At 40.6% G+C, this 24118-nt stretch overlaps 1 protein-coding gene across 5 annotated transcripts in view; it reads left to right on the top strand.

Annotated features, from left to right (window-relative positions):
- Nucleotides 1-24118, top strand: part of GALNT18 (polypeptide N-acetylgalactosaminyltransferase 18) — a 230976-nt gene that overhangs the window by 146766 nt on the left and 60092 nt on the right. For all 5 annotated transcript variants that reach the window (XM_036383367.2, XM_036383369.2, XM_036383368.2 and 2 more), the window contains exons 7-9: nt 66-180; nt 16040-16225; nt 20496-20633. In XM_036383367.2, coding sequence (XP_036239260.1) covers nt 66-180; nt 16040-16225; nt 20496-20633 — 439 coding nt within the window. The remainder of the gene's footprint in view (nt 1-65; nt 181-16039; nt 16226-20495; nt 20634-24118) is intronic.

Genomic DNA, 24118 nt, shown 5'->3' with positions numbered 1-24118 from the left:
CCTGAAAAATAAAATTCTTCATAATTTATCTGCTAATTTTGGTTACTGATGATTTATTCTTCCAGAAGTCCTGCACTGATTGGATGCTTCATAGTAGACAGAGAATACTTCCAAGAGATTGGATTGCTGGATGAAGGTATGGAAGTATATGGAGGAGAGAATGTGGAGCTTGGAATCAGGGTAAGGAAAACAATTAGCCAATACTAGTGGCTTACATTTAAAATATAGCTTACTTCTTATTGCAGAGGGGGAAAGCAGTCCAAACCATGGATGATGGCATGAAAAGGAGATCCACAGCTCTGCAGACATGTACATTTATTTGAGGAGAGAGGAGGGAAAAAAGAGCAATAGCTCTCTTTACAGAACTTAATCTGGGACAAGAGTAGATGTATTGAATTTAGGATTGTTCTTTCAACAGAGTTTTGCAGAGTTGATAGCTAAATTTCCCTGCTTACCTGTGGTCCCAGACTCAGTAAGAACAGTTTCTCACAGGTGTGATGAGAAAAACCTTTCTAGATTACTTTGTTTATTTAAATTAGGAAAATCACTGTGGAGCAAAGTAGAATATAGACACATTTATGCTGCCTTCCAGACAGAAGGGAATTAAAATATATGCATAAGTGCATATATTTTCTTTTTCCATTGTACACTCTTCACCTGTTTACTATAATGCAGTATTGTGTGTGATTTGTGTACTTCTTTCTGTATCTCTTCACAGTTAAACACCTTTCTGTTCTCTTTGAGAATCTCTCAGGTTTTTGATAAGAGTGGAATTCCTAGGTAGGTAATGGTAGTGAAAAATGGTGTAGGTGTGTTATAAAACTAAATTCTGAGCCCTGATAGGAAATGTAAGGGAGAGGTAACATTGTGTTTTGAGCCTTTTAGTTGCCAGAATATAAGCATACCGTTGTACAATAGCAAAAAAAAAGGGGAACTTACTGTAAGAATATATAATTATCTCCTGAGACAGCAAGATATAACAAAAAATACTCATTTTTATTTCTGGTTTCTTGAAATTCTTTTTCTTCCGCCTGTTAGACATAAAGAGTTTTTGCAGCCAGAGTGAAGCACAGACCCTCTTTCAGCTTTCTCTCTCCCTCTTTCACTTTTTTAAGGAAAGGGAGAGAGAAATGCAAGACTGCTTCTTTTAATAACATTGTTCTTCTCACTGTAAGGGCCAGAGAGCTGAGTTCTGCTCCCAAGGGCCAGAGAGCTGCCTTCTGCTCCCAAAAACTTATTTTGCAGCTCAGTGTTGCAATGAGTTGAAAATTAACATCACTTTGATTTTTCTGTTCTTTTTACAACTGACAAAAAATTATTGTTTCCTCGTGAGTGCAAGGAGTTTTCTCTCGGTTTGCATCATGAGATGTATCCTGTCTGGGCTGCAGCACTTAGCCTTGGAGGAGTTGATGTTGGTATGTTGGTAGACAAGGCCAGAGAGACACAATCTCTGCATAATTGAAATTTTGGAGTATGCTGGATCACTGAAATAAGGCCTGACACTGCTCTGATTTCCTTAAGGCTTTTTCTCTGTCTCCAGGGAAGCAGTGCCTGACCTACATAAAATACTCTAATCTGTAACAGATTGTAGTGTGCAAGGTAGCATAATACATGCTTCCTTATCTGAATTTATGCTGGCTTGGATCTGCCTGTATGAAAGCAAACTACAGAGCTGTAATAAATTACAGATTGTTTAACAGTTTATTAATGCTCTTCTCACAATCCTCAGTGTGTCTGAGATCATACAAGGATGAGACTCAGTGAGGGGAGACCTCAGTGTGGTCTTCAATATCCTCACCAAGGGAGGCAGAGGTGCAGGCACTGATCTCTTCACTCGGGTGGCCAGTGACAGGACCCAAGGGAATGGCCTCAAGTTGTGTCACAGAAGGTTTAGGTTGGATATCAGGAAAAGGTTTTTCACTCAGAGGGTTGGTTGGGCACCGGATCATCTCTACATTACTTGTGTTGTTTTCAACTGTGGGGCTGATGATGAATGCCTTAATCAAAATAGTCATTGTTCTACAAAAACGACATTGTGTAATTACAGTATTAGTGCAATAAATAATGTTTCCCTTTTAAAATGCTGCTCTCCAATCTGTGACTATGTATGGCTCACTGCACCTCCTCTTTCATTGTCATTTTCCTTTTATTAAAGAAGTATCTAGATTTTTTTAGTATTCTGCTGTGTGAAAAGCATTATGATTCAGGATAATGGACAAGCAGACACTGTCTGTCCAAAATGGCCTGCTAGGGAAATTTTATGCAAAAGCTTGTAAGAACAAACATCTAGACGAACTGGAGAGTTTATTTTTGACTGCAGAAATAGCACGTGTTAGAATCATTTGAGCTACCTGTTTATCTTAAACACAGTGGGTAGAACATGGTCCCATGTCCATATATCACTGATTTTGTTCCAGAGGATGTAAAACTTTTGTGAGGAATTGGACCCTGACAAATGGAGACTTTTCCCACTATCCTCACCCAGGAGTTATGTTTGTCACCTCATCATCTGGACAAATATCTAGTTATTTATGTTATAGGAGTGCAAGAAAATCACCAGCTATTGGAAACTGTATTTGAAGGATCCATTGCTGGCAAACCATTACAAGCCACAGGGAACAGGACTTTGGAGGATTATTCTCTTGATTCTGAATTTGCTTCAGAGCTGCCACTCAGCTCTGTTGGTCTCTGATTTGGAATACTGTTTTAACTTCTAAGATTTTTACCCTTGTCTATGGATTTGTAACAGCATTTGTAAAATACTAAACATATATTATTAAATAAATATTAATAGAAATCTTTTGCCTTGAGCTAGAAGCTGGCAGATGAGTTCAAAACATGAATGGATTTGATTCTTAGAAGAAACTCTTTACTCTTCAACCAAATGTTTTCTTGTAAATCTGTTTATTTGCCTCATAAGACAAAAAAGGCAGGCTGGTTGATGCAAGACTTAATAGAATCCTCTTTGAGCAGTTCAATCATTTTAACTGGGGTTTAAAAAGATTCATTTACTGTGAAGAAGCATCATATTTATAAAATCAAGTTAGAATGAGTAGTGCTTCTTTTTTGTTCAATCATTCCCAATTGAATGGACTTAAGTGTGCTTTTAAATTACCAGGTTGCATTTAGAAGGCAGATTGGAATCACATTTTCATCCATGTGACCAAGCAGGAACTGTGTTGGTAACTGCCTTAAAAGAATGTGAGTGTAAGGCTGGTGTTTCTCAGTGTCATTTGGGCTCAGCTTCTGGCTTGTGCCTGCACAAGCAGTTCTTGTGTCTGTGAAAGACCCTACAAATCCTCTGCAATCAATTGCATTCATTCAGTCAGATTCTGCTTTGGATGGTTCATGTCTAGTTTGCAGTAGGCTTCTTAAAGGCCTCTTCCAATTCCTGCTGAAGTCAGAAGAAGATTTTCTATCAAAAGGAACCCTGTAGCAATTCTTTTGTCTTTTAAAGCAGCCTCCATGTTTGATAAAGCTCTGGAATATCTGTTACAAGAAGTTATTTGTGCCACTTTTAGGGATGCCCTAACAAATACTCAGTGATTTGCCTCAGGTCCCAGACTAAGTCATCATCAGAGTCATGGGAATGCAAGCCCAGGCTTTGACTTAGAGTAATTCTGTGTGTCACAAAGACTTTGTGCTTGCAGATGAATTCATGTTCACAAGAAAATAATGGCCCTCTTAAGTGGGTAAGAGGAAAATTTATTAGAAGGCAAAAGCTCTTTAAGGGAAAAGTATTGGTTCTTGTTCCAACTAAATGATATATCAGGACTTTACATCAGCTGACCCAGGAGGAAAATCGCATTTATAGTTAGACTGAGTGTGGCGCACTACTTTTGTGTAGTATATTTCTGTAGTGAAATTAATTGCTTCATTTCTTGCTAGTCTGGTGGTTTGTCTGCAGACCTTTTGTGAATCTCATGCTGTTTCTGATGGTGGAGAACTGGAGGAATGCAGTTAATGAATAGAGATGGAGAAATTAGTTACTTGAGCAAAAAATAGTCCCAGAGTTTTTTGGGGTATTTTCCATACATTAGGGTCCCTCTGTGGCAAAGCAAGCAGATGTGAAGTCTGTCATGGCTCTCTCTGATCTATTGGTTTTGAATTCCAGAAGTTATTATTTGTTTGTTAGTTTTGGGCTGGGTCTTGGTTTGCTGTTTGTTTGGGGTTTATTAATGTGTTTTTGGTCTTACCTATCTTGTCTTTTCTTTAACCTCCTCCCCACAACATACTTCTGGGATCATGATTTTTCATTACCTCTTAGTTAAATGAGTCTCTCCCATTTGGTTCCTAGAAACTGATGGTTGCTTACATGTTCCAGCCATTTCCAGTCCACAGTGTGTGTGTATCCTGATTGTTTCTCACCTGAGATCTTTCTTACAATATTGCCCTTGGGATAGTGTTCTTTTTGTTAATCACAAGCAAGTGAAGATACTTACACTTGGCCCCAAACCTCCATATTTATGGGGAAACATTTCGCCCTTTTTCCTCTTTACCTGGAAGTTTCCAGCAATTTTACCTGTCAGTGTTCCTAACACAGGCCATAAATGACACGAAACTGTGACTATATTGCATGTAAATAGATGTCTGACTTTATTAAGGAAAGCCTTTGCATAGCTGTCCTGGGCATGGCTGGAATGGAGATAATTTTGTTCCTAGAAGCTGGTACAGTGCTGTGTTTTGGGTTTAGGATGAGGATAATGTTAGACTGCACCAACAGTGTTCAAGCTCAAGTGAAGTTTCACAGCACATAGGCTACACTGGGTTACATTTTCTCCTTCTCCTTCCTTGCCATGCTCTTGTTCTAGTTCCTGCAGCAGCTCACCAGTGCTTTGGCCCTGGCAGCACGGTGGTCTGCCCCGCACTGCTGCTTCTGAACACCTCTGCTTCAGTAAACTTTTATTGTCTTTCAAATACAGGGTTAATTTTAATGTTAATCAGTTAGTGATTTGCCCTGCTGCCTCACAAACTGTTTTGTTAGGCAGATTGACAGGCTGGCGTGCCAGTGTGATAAATATGGCCAGGAGACTCCTTTAAAAAGGCCTTTATAACCCGAGGGGTCGCGCACAGCGCCGCTGCTCCCACAGGACGATGCTGAGGAGGAGGAGGAGTGCAGCAGGAGGGTGCGTGCAGCTTTGTCTCTTGGCAGAGCTGGGGCTTCCACCCTCAAGAGAGTCCTTAGGAAGATGATGTTGGCTCATAGTCCAGGGGTATCATCCAAGCTGAGCACTATTAAAGTTATGGTGGCAGGACGGAATCCGGCTCTGGTCAAGGGTGGGTGATTTAGTGTGGTTCTGGTGGGTTAAAGTCAAAGTTTATGTGCTGGTTTGTTGTTTTGAGAGGGTTCATATAGTACCCACAGCCTCTCATTTAAATTCAGTCTGGGTGCAAGTCCTGGGAGCAAAGTGGTTCCCGACGGGAATCCAGGGTGAGATGGAAAGGGATGCAAATACAGATTATGACGAGGAGAGATATAAATACAGGGTAAAATAGTAACATTTAATAGCAGCAACTAAAGGCAAGTCCTAGAACTCCAACATTCAATGTTTAACAACAGACCAACACTTCAAATTAAGACCCTATCAACTTTATTAACACTAACTAGCAATTACTTCTCTGAAAAGAGCTCTCATCTCCAGGATTTCATTTCTCACACCAAGAGGTAGAAATGTCAGGAAAGGAACAAAGAAGATGAAGGGATTTTTCACCAAACTGCTGTGTTGTGGAACTGTTTCCATGGAGAGAGAGTAGTGGGCTGTGCCATGTGTGCCTGCTGTCCCTTTCTGTCCTTGCTGCTGGGCCTACCTCCATTGCACTCCACTGAGCAATGGAGATCTTCCCCAAATATGCCTCAGGAAAATTAATCAAGATGTTCCCCATTTTTGCACTTGCAGCTATCATCACTTCTTGTAGTCTTAAAGCCATGTTCTTAGCTTGTTTTCAGTAAGAAGGCCAATATCTTTTGCCACTAGGGAATGATTTGCTCTACAGAAAACATCCTCAGTACGTGATCACAAGTGCTGCTCAACAGTACAAGGTTGGTGATGTGTAAAGGCAAAGGGCTGAGAAGTCCAAAAATAGAAATATCCTTAGTTGTTACTCTGAGATAACTTTTAAATACTGCTTTTTCATATAATGATTTCTCTTTAAATTTGCATTAAAGCTTTAAATAGAGAGAAGTTTATTTTGCTCTTATCCATTTTGTGAATTAAGAGGAGACTATTTCTAGATTGAAGCCTGAAAGAAGAAGATTGTAAAGATTGACCAAATGTTGTTTCTTACAAGATGAAACCAATGCTTTTCATAGCTCACACTTTCACTAAGACAAAAATAATTCCTTAGCAGTGCAAGTGTGGCATAAGCACTTGCCTAGCACCTTGTGTAACCAGCAGTGGCTTATCTGTGTGCACAGGATTATTCCTGAAGTTAATTTTGTTTTGCAAAGTACCTCACTGTGTCAACAATTTGAATCCCAAGATGACACATTTACAGGATTGTAATTCCAACAGGTTAAAAAAAGAAAGGCTCTATTGAGAACAAAATAAGTAATTGCCATGCCTCCAAATTCTGCCAGTCATGACACTACTGAGTTTTTTGGCTTGCTCTGGTTTCAGTCGCTCCTACATTGGAATAATTGTTTTTCCCTCTGTTCTTATGAATTCCTCAGCAGGTAATCTGCAGCTACAGCATGTATAATTATACATTACCAGTGAATCAGTTTTGTGGTTTTGCTATTTCTGGGGAGAGAACATTTTATTAGCTGCTCCCACAGGAAAGAAAAGTATTACAGGAGCAGCTAACATGGGACATCACTATACATCACTATACCCTACAAGGGTATAGTGATGAGGAGGCACTTGGAGATTTCTCACAAGTGTTTTTTCACCAACTGTGCATGTGTAGTTGCACATTACCAACTGGGAAGTAATATAGATATATTTATGTTTTATGAGAGGAAAGTGTTATTTATAGTGGTATGGGAAATAGTAAAACAGTTTAACTCAATATACACTTACACATCAATGGACTCAAGTGAGATGCAAGTTAATTAGTGGATTATTAGCCTCATGTTTAATGCTCTCCTGCACTTTCAAGTCTTAGTGTAATTGCCATTGTACCTTCTTATATTCCAAGTCTTCATGGCCTAAGCTGGGAAGATTCCATATTTGTGGCTTTCCTCTAGAATTTAATTTCATTGAGATATTTTAATATTGCAAGACTGATTTAGTAATCTAACAAAGATTAGAGGAAGACCAGTGAGGGAGAGCAAGGGGTTGTTGTGGTAGTACAGAAGTGAGTAGATGACTGAGATGGGTTCACCAGGATGGATGCAGCATGTTCAGGTCACAGGTGTGAAGGCCAGACACCTTTATGTGTGTGACAGCACCTTATGTTGTAAGGCAAGGGAGTGAGGCAAAAGACCAGCCTGGCTGAACAGGGAATTCTTCAGGAGCTCTTGCCTCAGGCTTTAATAATACTGATAGAATTTGGGCTACTGTGCTGTGGAAAGGGACCTGGGGGTCCTGCTTGATGGCAAACTGAATGTGGGTCAGCAGTGCCCTGCAGCCAGGAGGGCCAGGCCTGTCCTGAGGCACAGCCAGGAGAGCCAGGCCTGTCCTGGGGACATCATGCACAGGCAGGAGAGCCAGGTCTGTCCTGAGGCACAGCCAGGAGAGCCAGGCCTGTCCTGAGGCACAGCCAGGAGGGCCAGGCCTGTCCTGAGGCACAGCCAGGAGGGCCAGGCCTGTCCTGAGGGCATCAGGCACAGCCAGGAGGGCCAGGCCTGTCCTGAGGCACAGCCAGGAGAGCCAGGCCTGTCCTGAGGGCATCAGGCACAGCCAGGAGAGCCAGGCCTGTCCTGGGGACATCAGCACAGCCAGGAGGGCCAGGCCTGTCCTGAGGCACAGCCAGGAGGGCCAGGCCTGTACTGAGGGCATCATGCACAGGCAGGAGAGCCAGGTCTATCCTGGGGACATCAGGCACAGCCAGGAGAGCCAGGTCTGTCCTGGGGACATCAGGCACAGCCAGGAGGGCCAGGCCTGTACTGAGGGCATCAGGCACAGCCAGGAGAGCCAGCCCTGTCCTGGGGACATCAGGCACAGCCAGGAGGGCCAGGCCTGTACTGAGGGCATCAGGCACAGCCAGGAGAGCCAGCCCTGTCCTGGGGACATCAGCACAGCCTCACCAGCTGGGCAAGAGAGGGGTTGTCCTGCTCTGCTCTGAGCTGGAGCAGCCTCACCTTGAGTGCTGGGGCAGTTTTGAGTGTTACTATATAAAAGAGACATTAAACTGTTAGAGAGCATCCAAAGAAGGGCAGTGAAGATGATGAAGGGTCTGGAGAGGAAGCTGTGTGAGGAGGGACTGAGGGCACTTGTTCTGTTCAGCCTGGGAGGAGACTGATGCTCACTACAGTTACAATTTCCTTGTGAGGGGAAGAGGAGGAGCAGGCCTGACCTCTACTCTGACCAGCACCAGAACCCAAGGGAATGGCCTGAAGCTGAGTCAGGGGAGGTTTAGGTCGGATATTAGGAAAAGATTGTTCACAGGGGGTGGTTATTAATTGTTGTGGTGGTGGTGTGAGGGTTTCTAGGATGAGGTGAGACATTAATCTGACTCTATATATTTTAGAAGGTTGATTTATTATATTATGATGTTATGTTATATGATATGAAAATGATATATTAAAACTATACTAAAGAAAGAGAAAGAAGACAAGCAAAGGCAAGCAAAGAATGAATAATAAAAAACCCATGACTGACTAGAGTCTTGACACAGCTGGCTGTGATTGGTCATTAATTAAAAACAATTCACATGGCACCAATCAAAGATGCACCTGTTGGTAAGCAACCTCCAGACCACATTCCAAGCAATCAGATAATTATTGTTAACATTTCTTTTCTGAGGCTTCTCAGCTTCTCAGGAGAAAATCCTGGTGAAGGGATTTTTCATAAAATATAACCGTGACAACAGAGGTGGCTGGGCACTGGAACAGGCTCCCCAGGGAAGTGGCCACCACACTGAGCCTGACAGAGTTGAGGAAGTGTTTGGACAATGCTCTCAGACACGTGGTGTGACTCTTTGTGGTGTCCTGTGCAGGGCCAGTGATTGAACTTTGATGATCTTCGTGGGTCCCTCCCAACCCAGCATGTTGTATTCTATGATCAGGCTTTAGGCACAGTGCAAGATTAACAAGACTGATCAGGCTAAGTGTAGCTGTGGTAAGGAGAGAAAGGTAAAGCCATAAAAGATGGCCAGCGCAGTACATTGCTCCATGAATACTAAACCAGTGGCAATCCTGTTTTTCAATCTCCTTCTGTGCTTTTTAAGACAAAAAGTGATTTCTTTTACTTCCTGTTGATAACATCAACTTGGCAACGCAGTGATTGATGTGTGGGTTATTATCTGTGCCTGGCAATGAGATGGACACACTTGGCAGAGAACTGGATGGGGCCATAAGTGACCCTTGCCATGTGTTACCTCCAAGTAACACAGGTGGAGAGTGGTTCCTGCAGTTCAAAGCAGCAGCACACCATGCATAGTTTAACAGTACACTGTAACAGTTTCACAGCTCATGAAGATACATGCAAAATTAATCCCTGCAGAACAAAGCAATTTAAAAAGTACATAATGAAGCAATTAGCTAAAAGAGGAAGAAAAGTAATGACAATTTAATTTGTGAAGAATCTTTACATGTATTAGGTTTTCAATAAGAGTGTTTTATGAAGGCACAATTAATGTAAAATGAGGCCTGTGAGGCAATTAATGATGACTTCAAAAGTTAGATTTAAGAGATAATTTACATATTAAAAATGAAGAGCAGCTCTAGTTATGTTAAAGTCTTTTATTTTTCTTTTAAAAAGCCTTTTAGATTGTGGGGGGGTGTTTTTGTAGGTTACTTAGAGTTTCACATTAATCTATCAGCTTGGTTATGAAAAAATCTATCAGCTTGGTTATTTATACAAATAAATAAGTTTACCTGAAAGTATGACAGGATTGTGTGATGATCAGACATATTTAATAAAGGTTAACTGAATTCAGTGGAGATATTACCTAAATAAATATTAACATATTCCATCCAGTGGGTATAGTTTCTAGCTCTGCAGAGGCAGATGCCCAACAAATGTACACGACAATCCAAAAACTTCCAGGGTGTGATAGAAAAGCCACTGATGGCAACTAGAAATATGAACCTTGATTTCAGTGATCTTTGTGTCTGACAGCTCTCTGTCCTTTCTGCAGTCACCTGTCAAGATACCAAAATAAAAATGCAGATTCAAAATTATTATGGTATTAAATGAAAATAGCTTATTCATACTTGTCCGTAAAACATCAGGCTCATTACTTTTATCAGTAAACAATTAATGGTAATGACAAAGGATGACAAGATTTGCAAGTAGTTTTTGCAATAAATTGTTCCCAAAAATATATTTCAAAGATACTGGTAACTAATTAGTTTGTATCCACAGTAGTAATTAATTTACACTAACTGTTTTTTTAACTTTGGGGCATCTTTAATGAGTACTTCTAATTTTGTAATTTGCAACCTTCACAGAAGCTCGAAATTACTTCAGCTTTTAGAGAAATCACTTAATTATTAAGAGGTTTTTGTTTGCAGTCCAAATGAGGTGATGGTATCAATCAAGGTCACATCAGCTCTTGGAGAAACTGCACGCTCTGTGTAAATTCATTGAATGCAGTGCATGCTAATCAACTGCTCGATGACTTGTAGGTTTTTTGTTTTGTTATTAGATTAAGGTTCTAGAACATAAAAAGAACACTCAGTGATTAAAGAGATAAAAAGAAACTTCTAATGAAGAAGTGTTATATCATTTTATAATGAAGTATAAATTAAATATTTGAGAAAGGGATCAACTTCAGAGTTGCAATTGTTTGGATTAAATATGCAAATTCAAATACATTTAAATGAAATTGGAGAGGATTTACTAAATAATGTAGTGAAAGATGTTTTCCAGATGTGAATGGAATTTGCTTAAAAAAACTTGTTAGCAGATTGATTTGGGTATTTGTAATGAAGTGTGAGTGACACATGGCTCTGCAGTGCTGTGGGATGCCTGGTGGGAGTGAGTGAGGGCTGACAGGGGTTTCAGGACTTCACAAGTTGCTCTGAGAAGCCACTTGGTGTGTTCCTGCCCCTGTAGCTGCCTCCCCTGTGCCATCCCCCTGCACTGCCCCATGCTCAGGTCCTGTCCCCCTCCAACATAGCTGAGCTGTTGTGCCACCACCTGCGTCCTCTCCATGGTTTTAAGTTGCTCTCCTGACTCTCCCAGTGTGGAGCCCCTGTTTTCTGTTGCTCTGAGGTGCTGCTCGAACCTTGGTAAACAGAAATACTCACAGATTTAGGGCCACAGTTATAATGATGTGCCAATAAACATTCAGTAAATTAACAGCGTGAAGTGCTCAGAGTGGACAGATTGTCCACAAGGCACAACACCTGAAGATGCAAAAGAGAGTTTTCCCCTCCTTCCCCCCTCACCTCCTCTCCAATAGATTCTCTGTACTCATTTAATGTCCCTGTCATCTCTCCTTTGATTGCTTAGTTTAGATCATGGGCTATGCTGATTTTAGTCTTTCAGCTCTCTAAGTGTTCACCTTGGCACTGCTACTGTCCCTTTGGACCTAGAATTTTTTTATGGAATTTTGCTACCTAGCAATGAAGAAACAAGGAAAGTTTTCAAGAAGAGAAATCTCTCTAAGCCCTTCTTGGGGCTGTACCAAATATATGAACCTCCTCAGGAAATTCAAGAATAAAGAGCCCTTTCTCAGGCTGCCTTGGAAGGGAACATTGAAAATGCACTGAAGTGGTCTTAGAGCTCTTTGGAAGGGAAACTCCAGTTGCTGTGTTCTTTTCCTGAAAGACTGTTTTTGCAATGTAAACCAGCAGGACCAGAACCTCAGGAAGTTCCTCCAGAGTAAAGCAAATGTTTTGCCTGAGACTCCAGCAATCATGGAAAGTACTCCCAAAGATACATTGACCACATTAATCAAAACTTTCAAAACTTTCTAAGGCAAAGTCTGAGGCCTGTGGTACAGTTTTGCAATTGATGCTTTTACAGCGTGGCATGTGAATTGCTATTTATTGTGTCACACTGATGAAAGCGTATGTTATTTTTTAAAACTGCATATGTATATTTCAAGATTTGGTAGGAAACTGAGATTTTTGCTGGTAATTTCCACTGCTTGCCTATCATAGGTAAATTACCTTCATGGGCAATAGGTAAAGTTGCTGAATTTCCTTTTAACCATGGTTTAGGAAATTAATCAAGTGTTTTCCTCGCAGTTTGTACAAGTAAGTTAGTCATTAAGTATTACTGATTGCAGCCACAATATGCTCAGAAATACAACATTTTACTTCAAACCATTCCATGTGGTTTGAAAAAGGTTTTGAAGCCTTTCAAACCACATGGTTTTCTTATCTTTAGACTTCTTGCTAAAGCCATGAGTGATAATTTGAAGAAGCTCTACTGATTTTTAACTTTTGCATGTGTTTATAGCCATCAAATAAAATAGCAGTACAGGAAAACTAGTACGGTGCTATTCAGTGTTGATAAAGCCTGAATAAAGATTGCTAATGACAGCAAAAAACAGCTGTAAAATCCACAGGGGAAGTGTGTGAAGCTGTGAGGAACTAACCCCTCAGTTGCTATTTCTTCTTGTCTACAGGAATTTTACTAGATGAAGACAGGCCACTCTAAAAGGCTTCTCAGCTTCCCTCTGAGTAGAGTCTTTGAGAAAATGTATTTCTTAGTGTTAAAATATTAATTTTTAAAAAGCCATAAAAATTGTATCTGACTGAAAGGTATTTGGTTAGAGTAATTAATTAGTCTTTTCTGTGCACTTCTGATGCGAGATTTATGCTACCTCAAGGTTTTCTCTTGAAAAACCATCCAGCTATCCACAATAGCTCCAACACAATGGTTAGAGCACCAGGGATTAATGTAAATGAGTGAAAGAGATGGGCGGAGGTAGGAGTGGTCAGATTCAAGTGGACATTGGGGCTAGAAGGGAAAGAAACTGCAAGAAATTCCATTATTTAAAATATAATCAGGGAAGAATTTAAAAGAGAACTTTAAAAATTCTTTAAAAAGAATTTAAAAAGATGTTTTTTGTAGCAATTAATTATATTTATTGTTTAGTATTCATACATGCAGTTCAGTGTAGTGTTTAGTGTATGAATAGCAAAGCCCTTCATTCCTTGGCTGGAGATTTTACATATTTTAGGCAGCTGGGGATCCTCACTTCCATGAGATTCCATAAGAGCATAATTTCATTTGAAAATCCTGCTTTAATGCCTGCTACCTGCATTTCTATTGTGTTTTTTTTTTAAGAACTCACCGCTCCCTAAATACAATGGAACATTTGGATAAAAAAGAGATTTCTTGCTGGACTATAATCCCACTGGCAAAGAACAGTGGGAGGGAGAAAGGACATTGGCTTTTCCCAGATGTGACCAGCTGAGCATGTCAGGATTGTACCTTCTGCCTTTTTAAAGCATTGCTTCTGCTTCCACTCAGCAAGGTTTCATAGTCTGTAACTAAGGTCATGCTCCCTGTTGAGTTCTGTGGCTAATTTTTGTGCATTTTAGGAAATTTTTGTCTGGAAATAATATGATTTTGAAATTGTTCAATGAAACTTAGCAGTTCTGTTTTGATAGGTAATTAATTGATTGAAATTAATTACTCTTTGAAAATAGAACAAAGACTGACAGTGTCTGGGAGAAATGAGTGGCCACTGGAATTGATTAGTTGGTGTTTATTCAGGTGGTGGGTAATTTTTATTTGCAAATTCTGTTAAGGATTTGATCATCTCAGGTTGTTTTTTGAAAACATCTCACTTCATTATTAAGTCAAATCATAGTTTCCTGGTAACTGAATCAATGCTGAAATTATACATGACACTGCTCTTCCAAATTTCAGTTCCTAGAAATTTGCTTGGAAATTCAGCTTATTGTAGACTGTGAACTTTTTGGCTCAAGTTGCTGTCAAGACAGCATTGTGACCTAGCTCTGACAATCCCACAAAAGATTTGGTGTTCCCTTGCTGGCCTTGGCTCAAGGCCATCACTGCTTGGAATGAGCAGAGGCAGGACAGGGTACATAATGCATGTGTATTGTGAATTGCCCTGTCCTGGGCTAAGTTATGACCATCTCTACATCTTCCTTGTCTTTTATGATACTAATTTAGGCAGTGTACAGTGAGTAACTCTGAAACAATTTATAGCTTGATGTCCATGCTGTACTGAGAAATAACTTGGATTGAAAGCAGTTGTGTGAGCACAGCCTGGTGGTACTTCACATTTAATCTCTATTGGGAGGTGTAGCTGGACCATTTATAATTGAATGTTTTCAAACTATTATTTTTGTTAGATTGTTAAACTGGATTGCCCACTTAATACGATATTTAGAAAGACAGGACACCAATTTTGTTTCCAGATTATTTATTTTTGTGCCAGATCAGTTGCATATTTATTTTTAAATATTTATGATCATCTCAGTTTTGCCCTGATTTTGATAATGGTTATGTTTATTTACTCTAATGGTCTTCCAGGTTGGTGACACAGAGATGTGCTGATGTCTTTTCACCTCCCTTTTTGACTGTACAGCAGGTTCATGGGTTAGCTCCCTTTCCACAGAGCTCTGAAAACCTGGGCTCTATCTCTTCTCCCAGCATATGCTGAATGCAATTAGGCACCAGTTCAGAAAGAAGCTTTGTAAACATTCTGAATTCATGCCACATTTTCTGGTCTCAGGAGCTGCCAAATGCCTAAATGCTGTATTCAAGCCAGATGTCTAAATATATAAAATGAATGACTGAACAAAGTGCCTCCTTAGCAGAGCATATGCCTATAGGGTGGACAGATCTGAGGGGCCTGAGATCAGCTCCAGAACAGAATGTTTTTCCAGCCCACATCCCTGGCCACCAGGAGGGAGACCAGAATATGAGCCCCTGGATGAGGGTACAAGAAAGAAGCACCCTTGCTCTCATGTTTTGCTCTCTCAGTATCTGAGGTACCAAACCTCAGGAGTTTCTGCTGGCAGTTATCGTAAGGCAAAATCTGTCACTTCTCAGTGAGTACACCTGCCTCTGGGACACCCAGGTACTTGTTCAGCAGAATCAAACAGTTTGGGTACATCTGGTCTTTCACCTGAGCAGCATCCACTCAACCATGATGAATGGGCTGCCTTGATCTTGTTAGGAAGCTTACATGATACAAGATACACAGAAAAAGGGCTGCTATGTAAAATAACTCATGTACTTCACTGATTCTTAAGTTTGCCAAAGTGGTTTTCTCTTTTGTTGAAAGCAGAAAGAGTAAATCAGAAATTAAAGCAGTAATTATGATTAATATTGTGTACTTTAGCTCAGTTGTGGGAGTGGGCAAAATTGAAATCTAATTGAGCAGGTAGAGTAACCTACATAAAGAAGCTATAATAAGAGTAGTTTCTAATCAAATTGTTCACACAGCATTTTCATTAGGCACTCTCAGTCTTCATCTCTCCTCAAAAGGAATAGATGTGGTCCTTTCTCAACCATGTTTAAAGTAAAGCATAAGGTGCATTTATATTCCTCATCTTCATGGGACTTGAAACTTCAGTGGCCTTAAAAAGCTGGTTGGCTTAGTTTCCCTATAATGACAACCTGCCTAGTTTATGATTCTGAGTAGTGCATGTATGGTCTGGTATGGACTGTGCAGAACCTCAGAGAAAAGTCTTGCAAGACTTAAAACTTGAACCAGGTGTTATTATTTTGAATTCCCTATAAATAATTTTATTAATAATCCTGAAATCAACTGAATGGATCCAGGCAGAGTGCAATGAGAGGCTACTGATAGCAATAATAATTTATGATATGGCAAAGTAATAACCCTCCCCTCATAACCTCTTTGTAGTCCAAGAAGTCTTGAGTGGTTATTCTCCTTACTAACAATGAAGTAAAAAAATTGCAGTGTGTTTGCTGGAGGCCAGCAGTGCTGTAGGGAGCTGCCACTAGTAGAATGTCCTTTGCTTTTTCCCTGTTAGGTGTGGCAGTGTGGAGGAAGCGTTGAGGTTCTGCCTTGCTCCAGGATTGCCCACATCGAACGAGCACACAAACCGTACACGGAGGATCTGACTGCTCACGTCCGCAGAAATGCGCTCAGGGTGGCTGAGGTCTGGATGGATGAGTTTAAGAGCCATGTCTATATGGCCTGGAACATACCCCAGGAGGTGAGTCATAAAGATCTGAGCTTTAGCTTTAGATCCTTTTCCTTTTGGTTACTTGTCACAGTCATATTTTCTGGAAAAATCCCTTTGCCCAGGATTTGTCTCCTGGGAAGCTGAGAAGCCTTGGAGAAAAAGAAAAACAATAATTATCTCATTTGCTTCTCCTGTGTTTTGCTCCTGTGGAATGTGTTTGGAGATTGTTTATCCAACTGGTGATTGTTTCATTGGTTTCATGTGAATTATTTTGACTTATTGGCCAATCAGGGCCAAGCTGTGTTGGGGCTCTGGAGAGAGTCACGAGTTTTCATTATTACCTTTTTAGCCTTCTGTAAGTATCCTTTCTGTATTCTTTAGTTTAGTGTAGTATTGTTTAATATAATATAGTATCATAAAATAATAAATTAGCCTTCTGAGAACATGGAGTCAGATTCATCATTCCTTCCTTCATCTGGGCACCTCACAAATACAGTAGTTACTACCCTGAATTTTGATTTTTTTCTGGTATATATTTATGTCTCACAGGCATAAGGTATATGCTCATACATACACAATTGCATATAAACATATATATGTAGTTGTGTCTTATTCTAGAATATTTTTTTTGTCTTTAGGTCCCTTAAAAATTAATTTCTTGTTGAGTTTATTTTCTTCATTGATGACTCTTCATGGATATTTTAAACTAGTAGCTGCAGAAATACAGGGGGGAAAAAAACATCAAATCTACATTTCACATCTTAATTTGAATTTTAGTCTCCTATTTACCAATGGTATTTAATCTGTGAACAGCTATGAGCTGAAGGGCTCAGAGCTAGGGGACTGTACTTAGAATCTGGGTGATTGTTTCCACCTAGAGGCTGGGAAGTGTGGTTCTGTTGAATTTGGAGTTTAACTTAGTACAGCTCTCATCATTATAGCAAAAGCAAAGTCTGGACTTAAATAAAAGGGCAGATTAGTTTTTCTTTAATAAAATATCTCTAATTCGACAACACTTCCAAGAAACTGGTTTTGCTGCAATTTCTGTGTCAATAAATAAAATGTGGTACTTCTCCTTTAGTTTAATTAGAAGAAAATGTTAGAAACAAAAAATCAGCTAAATACATGAAAGCTGATGTTGGTTCAGCTGCTCTCAGTAGCTTCTTGCATCTCTTGTGATTCAAACTAGATAATTTTGGCAAAGTGGGGAAGTCGTTGTCCTATTTTAGGTTGCAGCATTAGCCACATGATTTGCTATGACCATGAAAAAAAATCCTCTATAACCTGAAATAGGAAAGGACTTTTCTGAAAGTTCCATGTTCATGGAATCCAAACTGTCCTCTGCATGTCCCTGTTTTAAATAGTTGCACAGAAGTCCATACAGGAATAAAGACGTTTCTGCACAGGATAGGGTTACTTATTTTAGGTCAAAGCAATCCCAAATGAATTTTATTTGTGAATAGCCTGGTAGATTTACATTTCAGTTTCTATTTCATATTTTTAATTATTTTCTTGAAGACTGGTTCATCTTCATTGATTAATCCAAGTTTTAGTTTTTTGACTTGCAAACAGAACATTAACACAAAACTTAGAAATTCCTTTTGCTAACAAGGATGTACAGCACTATACACTGATTTGCATCATATTCATCCAGAGGTGACGGTGGTGTTGCTTAATCTTGTGCAAATTTGAGATCTGAATGCAATTAGAGATCAAATTCATAAAGGATGCAAAGGTAAGTTGCAGCTGGACAATTACAAGAGCAATTCTCTATCTAGAAGCTAATGAATACTGGTAATGGACTGTGTAGGTAATAGAAACGTATTTAGTTACAATAGTCAGGACTTTCCATGAAATATGTTATTCCAAAGTGTTAAACACGGGACCTGATTTTTTCCATGGAAGAATTCCTAGATCTCTGAGAAGTCAGATGTTTCCAAAGGTTTTAGTCTTTGGGCACTAATAATAATAATAATAATAATAATAATAATAATAATAATAATAATAATAATAATAATAATAATAATAATAATAATAAAATCCAGAGGAGTGAGGTGCATGTTGCAGTGTGCTGTGACTGCCCTCTTGGGATCTCTGTGGGCTTCTCTCTGAAGTACTGAGGGCTTCAAATGGAGACCTCCACTGCCATGGTGACTTCTGCATCATTGACACTTGGATAAATAGATTCAGAAAAGCACTTGAAACCCAGAGGAAAGATTCTTCAAGTCCCAGAATCAGGAACTGTGCTTTGCATGTGTTCTGCCTGTGCTTCTGGTTTTGTTTGTTGGGTTTTTTCCCCCATCATATTCTCAGCTTTGGGGAACACACTCTCTTATTGGTGGTGATAAAGCCAGTGTGCTACGTGTGAGCTATTTTTCTTCTCCAGCAGCATGAAAGGATGTGATTACTGAGGCCCTTAATGCTCTTGCTTATACTGTGAGCTGTGAGGGAACAGGCACTGGTGCCTTCAGGGTTGCATGAGAAAGGATTTGAGAGGCAGTGGACCAGTTTAGCACTTGATCCCAGGAAGCCTGGTTAATGCTTGAAGTGGAATGCTTGTATGCTGACACCCTCCTTTTCCTTCACACAAGTGTCAGACACACTGGCAAGTGCAGCCAGAGTGGTGCATGAGTGGGATTTGTTCACAACATCCATTGATTGTCTTTCAGGACACTACTGCCTCTTTATTTAGTCATTTGCTGCAAAATTCAGAAAAAAATTGCCACTTTAGGAGTAGTTCCACATAAAGTTTGACAGATTATGTAGGGCTTGAGAAAGGGAATCACCATTTTTAAAATTGTTATGTCTAATTTGTGAATGCCAGATCACTGTTTCCTACTTTTTAGCATTCTTTGCCAATGTAGAAGTCAATTTTACTTTTGTTAGAAAATGCTTCCATAATAAAATATACTTGTTCCATATTAGCATTAATTCAGTGCTTTGGGATGCAGTCATTGTTTCAGCAGTTCAGAAGTATAGATACTTACACAGATTCCTTTTTTCTTGTGTAACTAAGAAAATTCAGTGCTTTCAGTGTTTTTTTAAAATCTTGTCAAAATCTTTGGGGTTTTCATGGCCCAGTAAAGGCTGTTGTTGAGGAGATAGATTATAAGATTTCCCTATGAAAATGTATTTATCCTATGTTTTGCTCTGAGGCAGAATTCATTGAGCACAGCAAAATGTCTCATTTTACTTCCTGTCAAGAGCAGCCACAGATTTGCACTTAGATCCATGTCTAAAAATTTCTGCTGTGTGATTTTGATGTGATAAATTACTGATTTTTATATACAGGGCCTTTATGAAAGTCATGCTTTGTGATCTGCTCTTATGAAAAGTAGAAACTAGGTTAGCCAGAAATGTAAAAGAGAATAAAAATTATGGGAGAGAATATTCAGCAATTGCTTTTAACAAAAATAACAACTTCTCTTTCTACGTTACAAAAGAACTTTAATAAGTGCTATTTCAGAGAGGTGAGCAGAGCTCCCATTTTGCAGTCAAGCAGTAATCCAGACTTCAGAAATGGCCAGAAAGTGTCATACACTATTGATTAGGCCACAGTGGGACACCAGCAATGTCCATGTTTCTAGGGCAACTTGCTACTTCCTGCTAATTCTTTTTGGATTTGGAAAGTGCCAGGAAATTAGAGAACATCAGTTATATTCATTGGAGACTGGATCTAAACCCCACTGGAGTCAACAGGAGTAGTGCCATTCACCAAAGCTGCAGAATCACAGAATAAACTGAGTTGGCAGGGACCCATCAGGATCATCAAGCCCAACCCCTGGCCCTGCAGAGCACCATCTCCAAGAGCCAAACATCATTTTGACTATGACAATAAACACATTTTTGTTGTGGAGTGAGTCTGTTACCCACACATACTCCAGAAGTGCCCCAGTTAAATATGAAAGAAATAAAGAGTTCACCATGGCAGGGTCTCTTCCACAGTCTGCTTTGGTGAATGGCACTACTCCTGTTGTCTCCAGTGGGGTTTAGATCCAGTCTCCAGTGAATATAACTGATGTTCTCTAATTTCCTGGCACTTTACAAATCCAAAAAGAATTAGCAGGAAGTAGCAAGTTGCCCTAGAAATATGGACATTGCTGGTGTCCCACTGTGGCCTAATCAATAGTGTATGACACTTTCTGGCCATTTCTGAAGTCTGGATTACTGCTTGACTGCAAAATGGGAGCTCTGCTCACCTCTCTGAAATAGCACTTATTAAAGTTCTGGGTGTGTAGTTTACACAGAAGTGTATCACTGATGTCTCTCCGGCTTTTTCTGCCCTTTGTTTCCTCTGCAGGACTCTGGAATTGATATTGGTGATATTTCAGAGAGGAAGGCCCTAAGGAAGAAGCTCCAGTGCAAGACCTTTAGGTGGTATCTTGTCAGTGTGTATCCAGAAATGAGAATGTACTCAGATACCGTCGCCTATGGGGTGGTAAGGATACTGTTTACATTTCCCATTATACAAACATGGGGGGAAAAGGTGTAATAGTGGAAGTAATTAATGAAGACAATGCCTGACTCAAGTAAAAGAATCAGATCAATTTAGAATAATTAGTTAAATAATATGGTTAGTTGACAGAGACAGCTGCTCTGCTGTCATTTGTGCTGAGATGTCCTGAACATTACCTTCCTCCCTGTTTTTTTGTTGTTTGTTTGTTTGCTTCATGGCTTGCCTTCCACACAGAAATACTCAAGGTGTGATTTTGCAGACACATTGGAGCTGGCAGGTTTGTGGCAGCAGGGAATTCACAAAATAGACTCAGTATTTCAACTGCAACCTTCTTAAGATTGTAGCCAAATCTTAATTTAGAATCATGGAGTCATTTAGGATGGAAAGACCTTTAATATCATCAAATCCAACTGTTAAGGGCTGATGCTTTCTCTTATTAGACTTAGCCATTTAAGGGAAATCCTGATCCACCCCAGAACAGGTATCATAATCAAAGACTAACATTCCAAGTTAACCAAATCTCACATACCTAGCCCATGTAGAAAGCACCACTAGAGAGGTTCAAGAATCACGTTGCATCCAACAGAAAGGGCAGCTAAATCCATGCATTGTGGGCTCATCATTCCTTGTGGGACAGTAGTGCCCTTGTCTGTGTTGCAATCAAGCTTGAGTTGCATGGTGCTAATTAGGGCAGAAGCAATTCTTGCCCCTCAGACACTGACAGGGCCCCAAACAGAGAGAGCAGGTGTGCATGGCATGGAAGATGAGCAGAGTAAATTAAAACAGGCCCATAATAAGGGAGTAGACCAAGGATGTAGGTCTACTATGTGAAAATGACCTTTTCACATTATCTTCCACTGTCATTTTCACAAAAATTGATTCCTTTGAATTAATTTTTTTCTTTTTGTAAGACAATCCTAATTAGAAAATGTGAGAGCAGATCATGCAAGTGAAAGGTTTGTCTTCGGAAAACTGAGCTGTGCAGTGGGCCAGTATGGCTCTGTAAGAGCTCTGAGGGTGCCACAGAGCAGCTGCTGTGTTTCGGCAAATGAAGGGATGCTACATCTTGTGAAGTTCCATGGCCCCTGTGATAATAGCTTAAAATAACCATGCTGGCTTTTCATACAGTCATACAAGAAAAGCACTTCCAGCAAAGGTTTAGGTCATTGCTAAATGCATGACTTAATGGTTACCTCCCAAATTAGTTCAGAACAATGCCAAAATCACACCTGTGTGCAAGGAGCCTCTGCCACACACCATGGAATTGCCCTCAGTGATGCTGTGATCCAATAAAGTGTGGAATATCCTGAGGAGAAGGAGGCATAGCAGCTAAGTAGTGCATGGTTCTGCTTGTAGGTGGCTCTGGACAAAAAGTCTTTTCAGGTAGAAGTGATACAATATAAATAAAGGATGGGTTGTGGATGAGCTAAAGTACTCATCTTAGGATCATCTTCACATTGTGCAAGTCAAAAGGAAAATCATTAACAGTGGTTTTATACTCTGCTGAGAGATTTTCATCAACCAGAAAGAGTAAGAAGAGTTTTTTACAGAAATACTGAGCACAGTGGTCAGCCTGGAGAACAGAAGGCTTCAGGGAGACCTTAGAGCAACCTTCCAGTACCTAAAGAGGGCCAAAGGGAGCTGGAGAGGGACTTTTCACAAGGATGTATAGTGCCAGAACAAGAGGGAATGGCATTGAACTGAACAAAGGCAGGGTTAAATTAGATATTTGAAAGAAATTCTTTAAGGGTGGTGAGGCACTGGAAGAGGTTGCCCAGAGAGATAATGAACTCTTTGTCCCTGGAGATGTTTGAGAGCAGGGTGGATGGGTCTTTGAGTAACCTGGTCTAGTGGAAGGGGGTTGGAATGAGATAATCTTTAATGTGTCCTCTGACCTGTCTTGGTTTACAAGACAAGTGTCTGCTAGGGAAGGCAGAAAGCCTCCCTTGGAATGGAAAATGCAAACCCCCTCCCTCCCTCCCTCCCTCCCTCCCTCCCTCCCTCCCTCCCTCCCTCCCTCCCTCCGAATTACTATAATTTTGAAATTAAAGGGGCTCTCAGGCAAAGATATGGGAATAGGAATAACAGTTCTTTACTATTATCTATATCAAGGCAAAACAAAACAATAACTGTGGCCTTAACAACAAACAGAACCAAGCCTTGATTGCAGGCACTCTCCCCTTTGTTGTTCACAGCCAGCAGGAATGTGAGAAATAGCTACTCACTTTTCATAGTTTAGGAAGGCTTATTAAACCTTATCAAAAGTACCACAGAAGACTGAATAAAGAAAAAAGGTTACGGTGCTGGGAGCAAAAGATTTTTCCCCGCCCTGTGCTCAGCCCCCTCACAATGGGTTTTCCCTTTTTAACCCTTTTACCCCTCCCAAAGTTCTGTCCATCAACCCCTTATTCACTGTCCAGTGGTGGAGATCTCTTCCTCAAATCCTGATTGGAGATCAGGTGTCCCATAGTGATGACAAGCCAGCCCTCCCAGATGTCCCAACTCCAGCTGCCCCCTGATTAGGGGGTACAGCATAACTATAAATCTATAAAACTTTTCTTAGCCTATATACATGCTATTTGTCCATTAATTGTGAGAGCCAATCATCGCATTACTCATCTATCACAGGAATGAACAGAAATCTTGGGCTGGTGGGCGAGGAGGATCAGCAGCGGAAGGTGGAACTGCAGGGACATGTGGGCCAGGCTCAGGGTGCGGCTGCGGCGTGCAGAAATCCACAGCAGTACCCAACAAACAGCAGGCAGTCCTGGTTTAGGGCAAATCTGGGAGAAAACCTCCAAAAGGGGCCCCTCCAGAAAGCAAACCCACATGTCCCCTCCCCCCAGCCGGTTCGGGAAGGATTCCTTGGAGAGAAGTGGAAAGAACCTGTTTATTTAACAGGCACAGCACCCCCCAGCACACAAAATGAACAATACCAGATGACACCACTCTGTCACTGCTCTGAAAAAGATGACAAATTCAGAAAGTATCTCTTGGGGGTGGTCGCTCTGTTCTCAGTCCCTCCTGTGCTGGGGCAGCTGCTGCAGCCACAAGGTGCAAACTCTCGGTGTTTCCACGTCCCAGCCCAGAGCAGGTTTGAGTGGTTCCAAAAAAAGGGAAAGGAGAAACAGTCTAGGGAAAAATTTGGACTGCTTAGCTAAACTAACTAATGAGCAGAAGCAAAAAGCAAGAGCCAAGCAGAAGTAAGAGGAAAAGCAAAGCAAAAAGCAAAAGCAGCACCCATGTACTGTCCTGTGTGTCCCACCAGCCGTGGGGGAGTGGCTGGTAGCAAAACCGAAACAAAACATTCGCTCTTCACAGCCAGTCTTGAAGGCACAGAACATGATATCCAACATGAACAGAACACAGGAATGGGGATACAAGCATCAAAATGTCACCCTAGGACAAGGGACAGCAGTGGCCCAGCTCTGAGCAGGGCGGGGAGAGGCGAGCTTCAGCAATTCCTG

This window comes from Molothrus ater, chromosome 6 (genome assembly GCF_012460135.2).
Source record: "Molothrus ater isolate BHLD 08-10-18 breed brown headed cowbird chromosome 6, BPBGC_Mater_1.1, whole genome shotgun sequence".
NCBI lineage: Eukaryota > Metazoa > Chordata > Aves > Passeriformes > Icteridae > Molothrus > Molothrus ater.
Note: the sequence above shows the minus strand (reverse complement) of the source record. Positions and strands in the feature narration are given on the sequence as shown.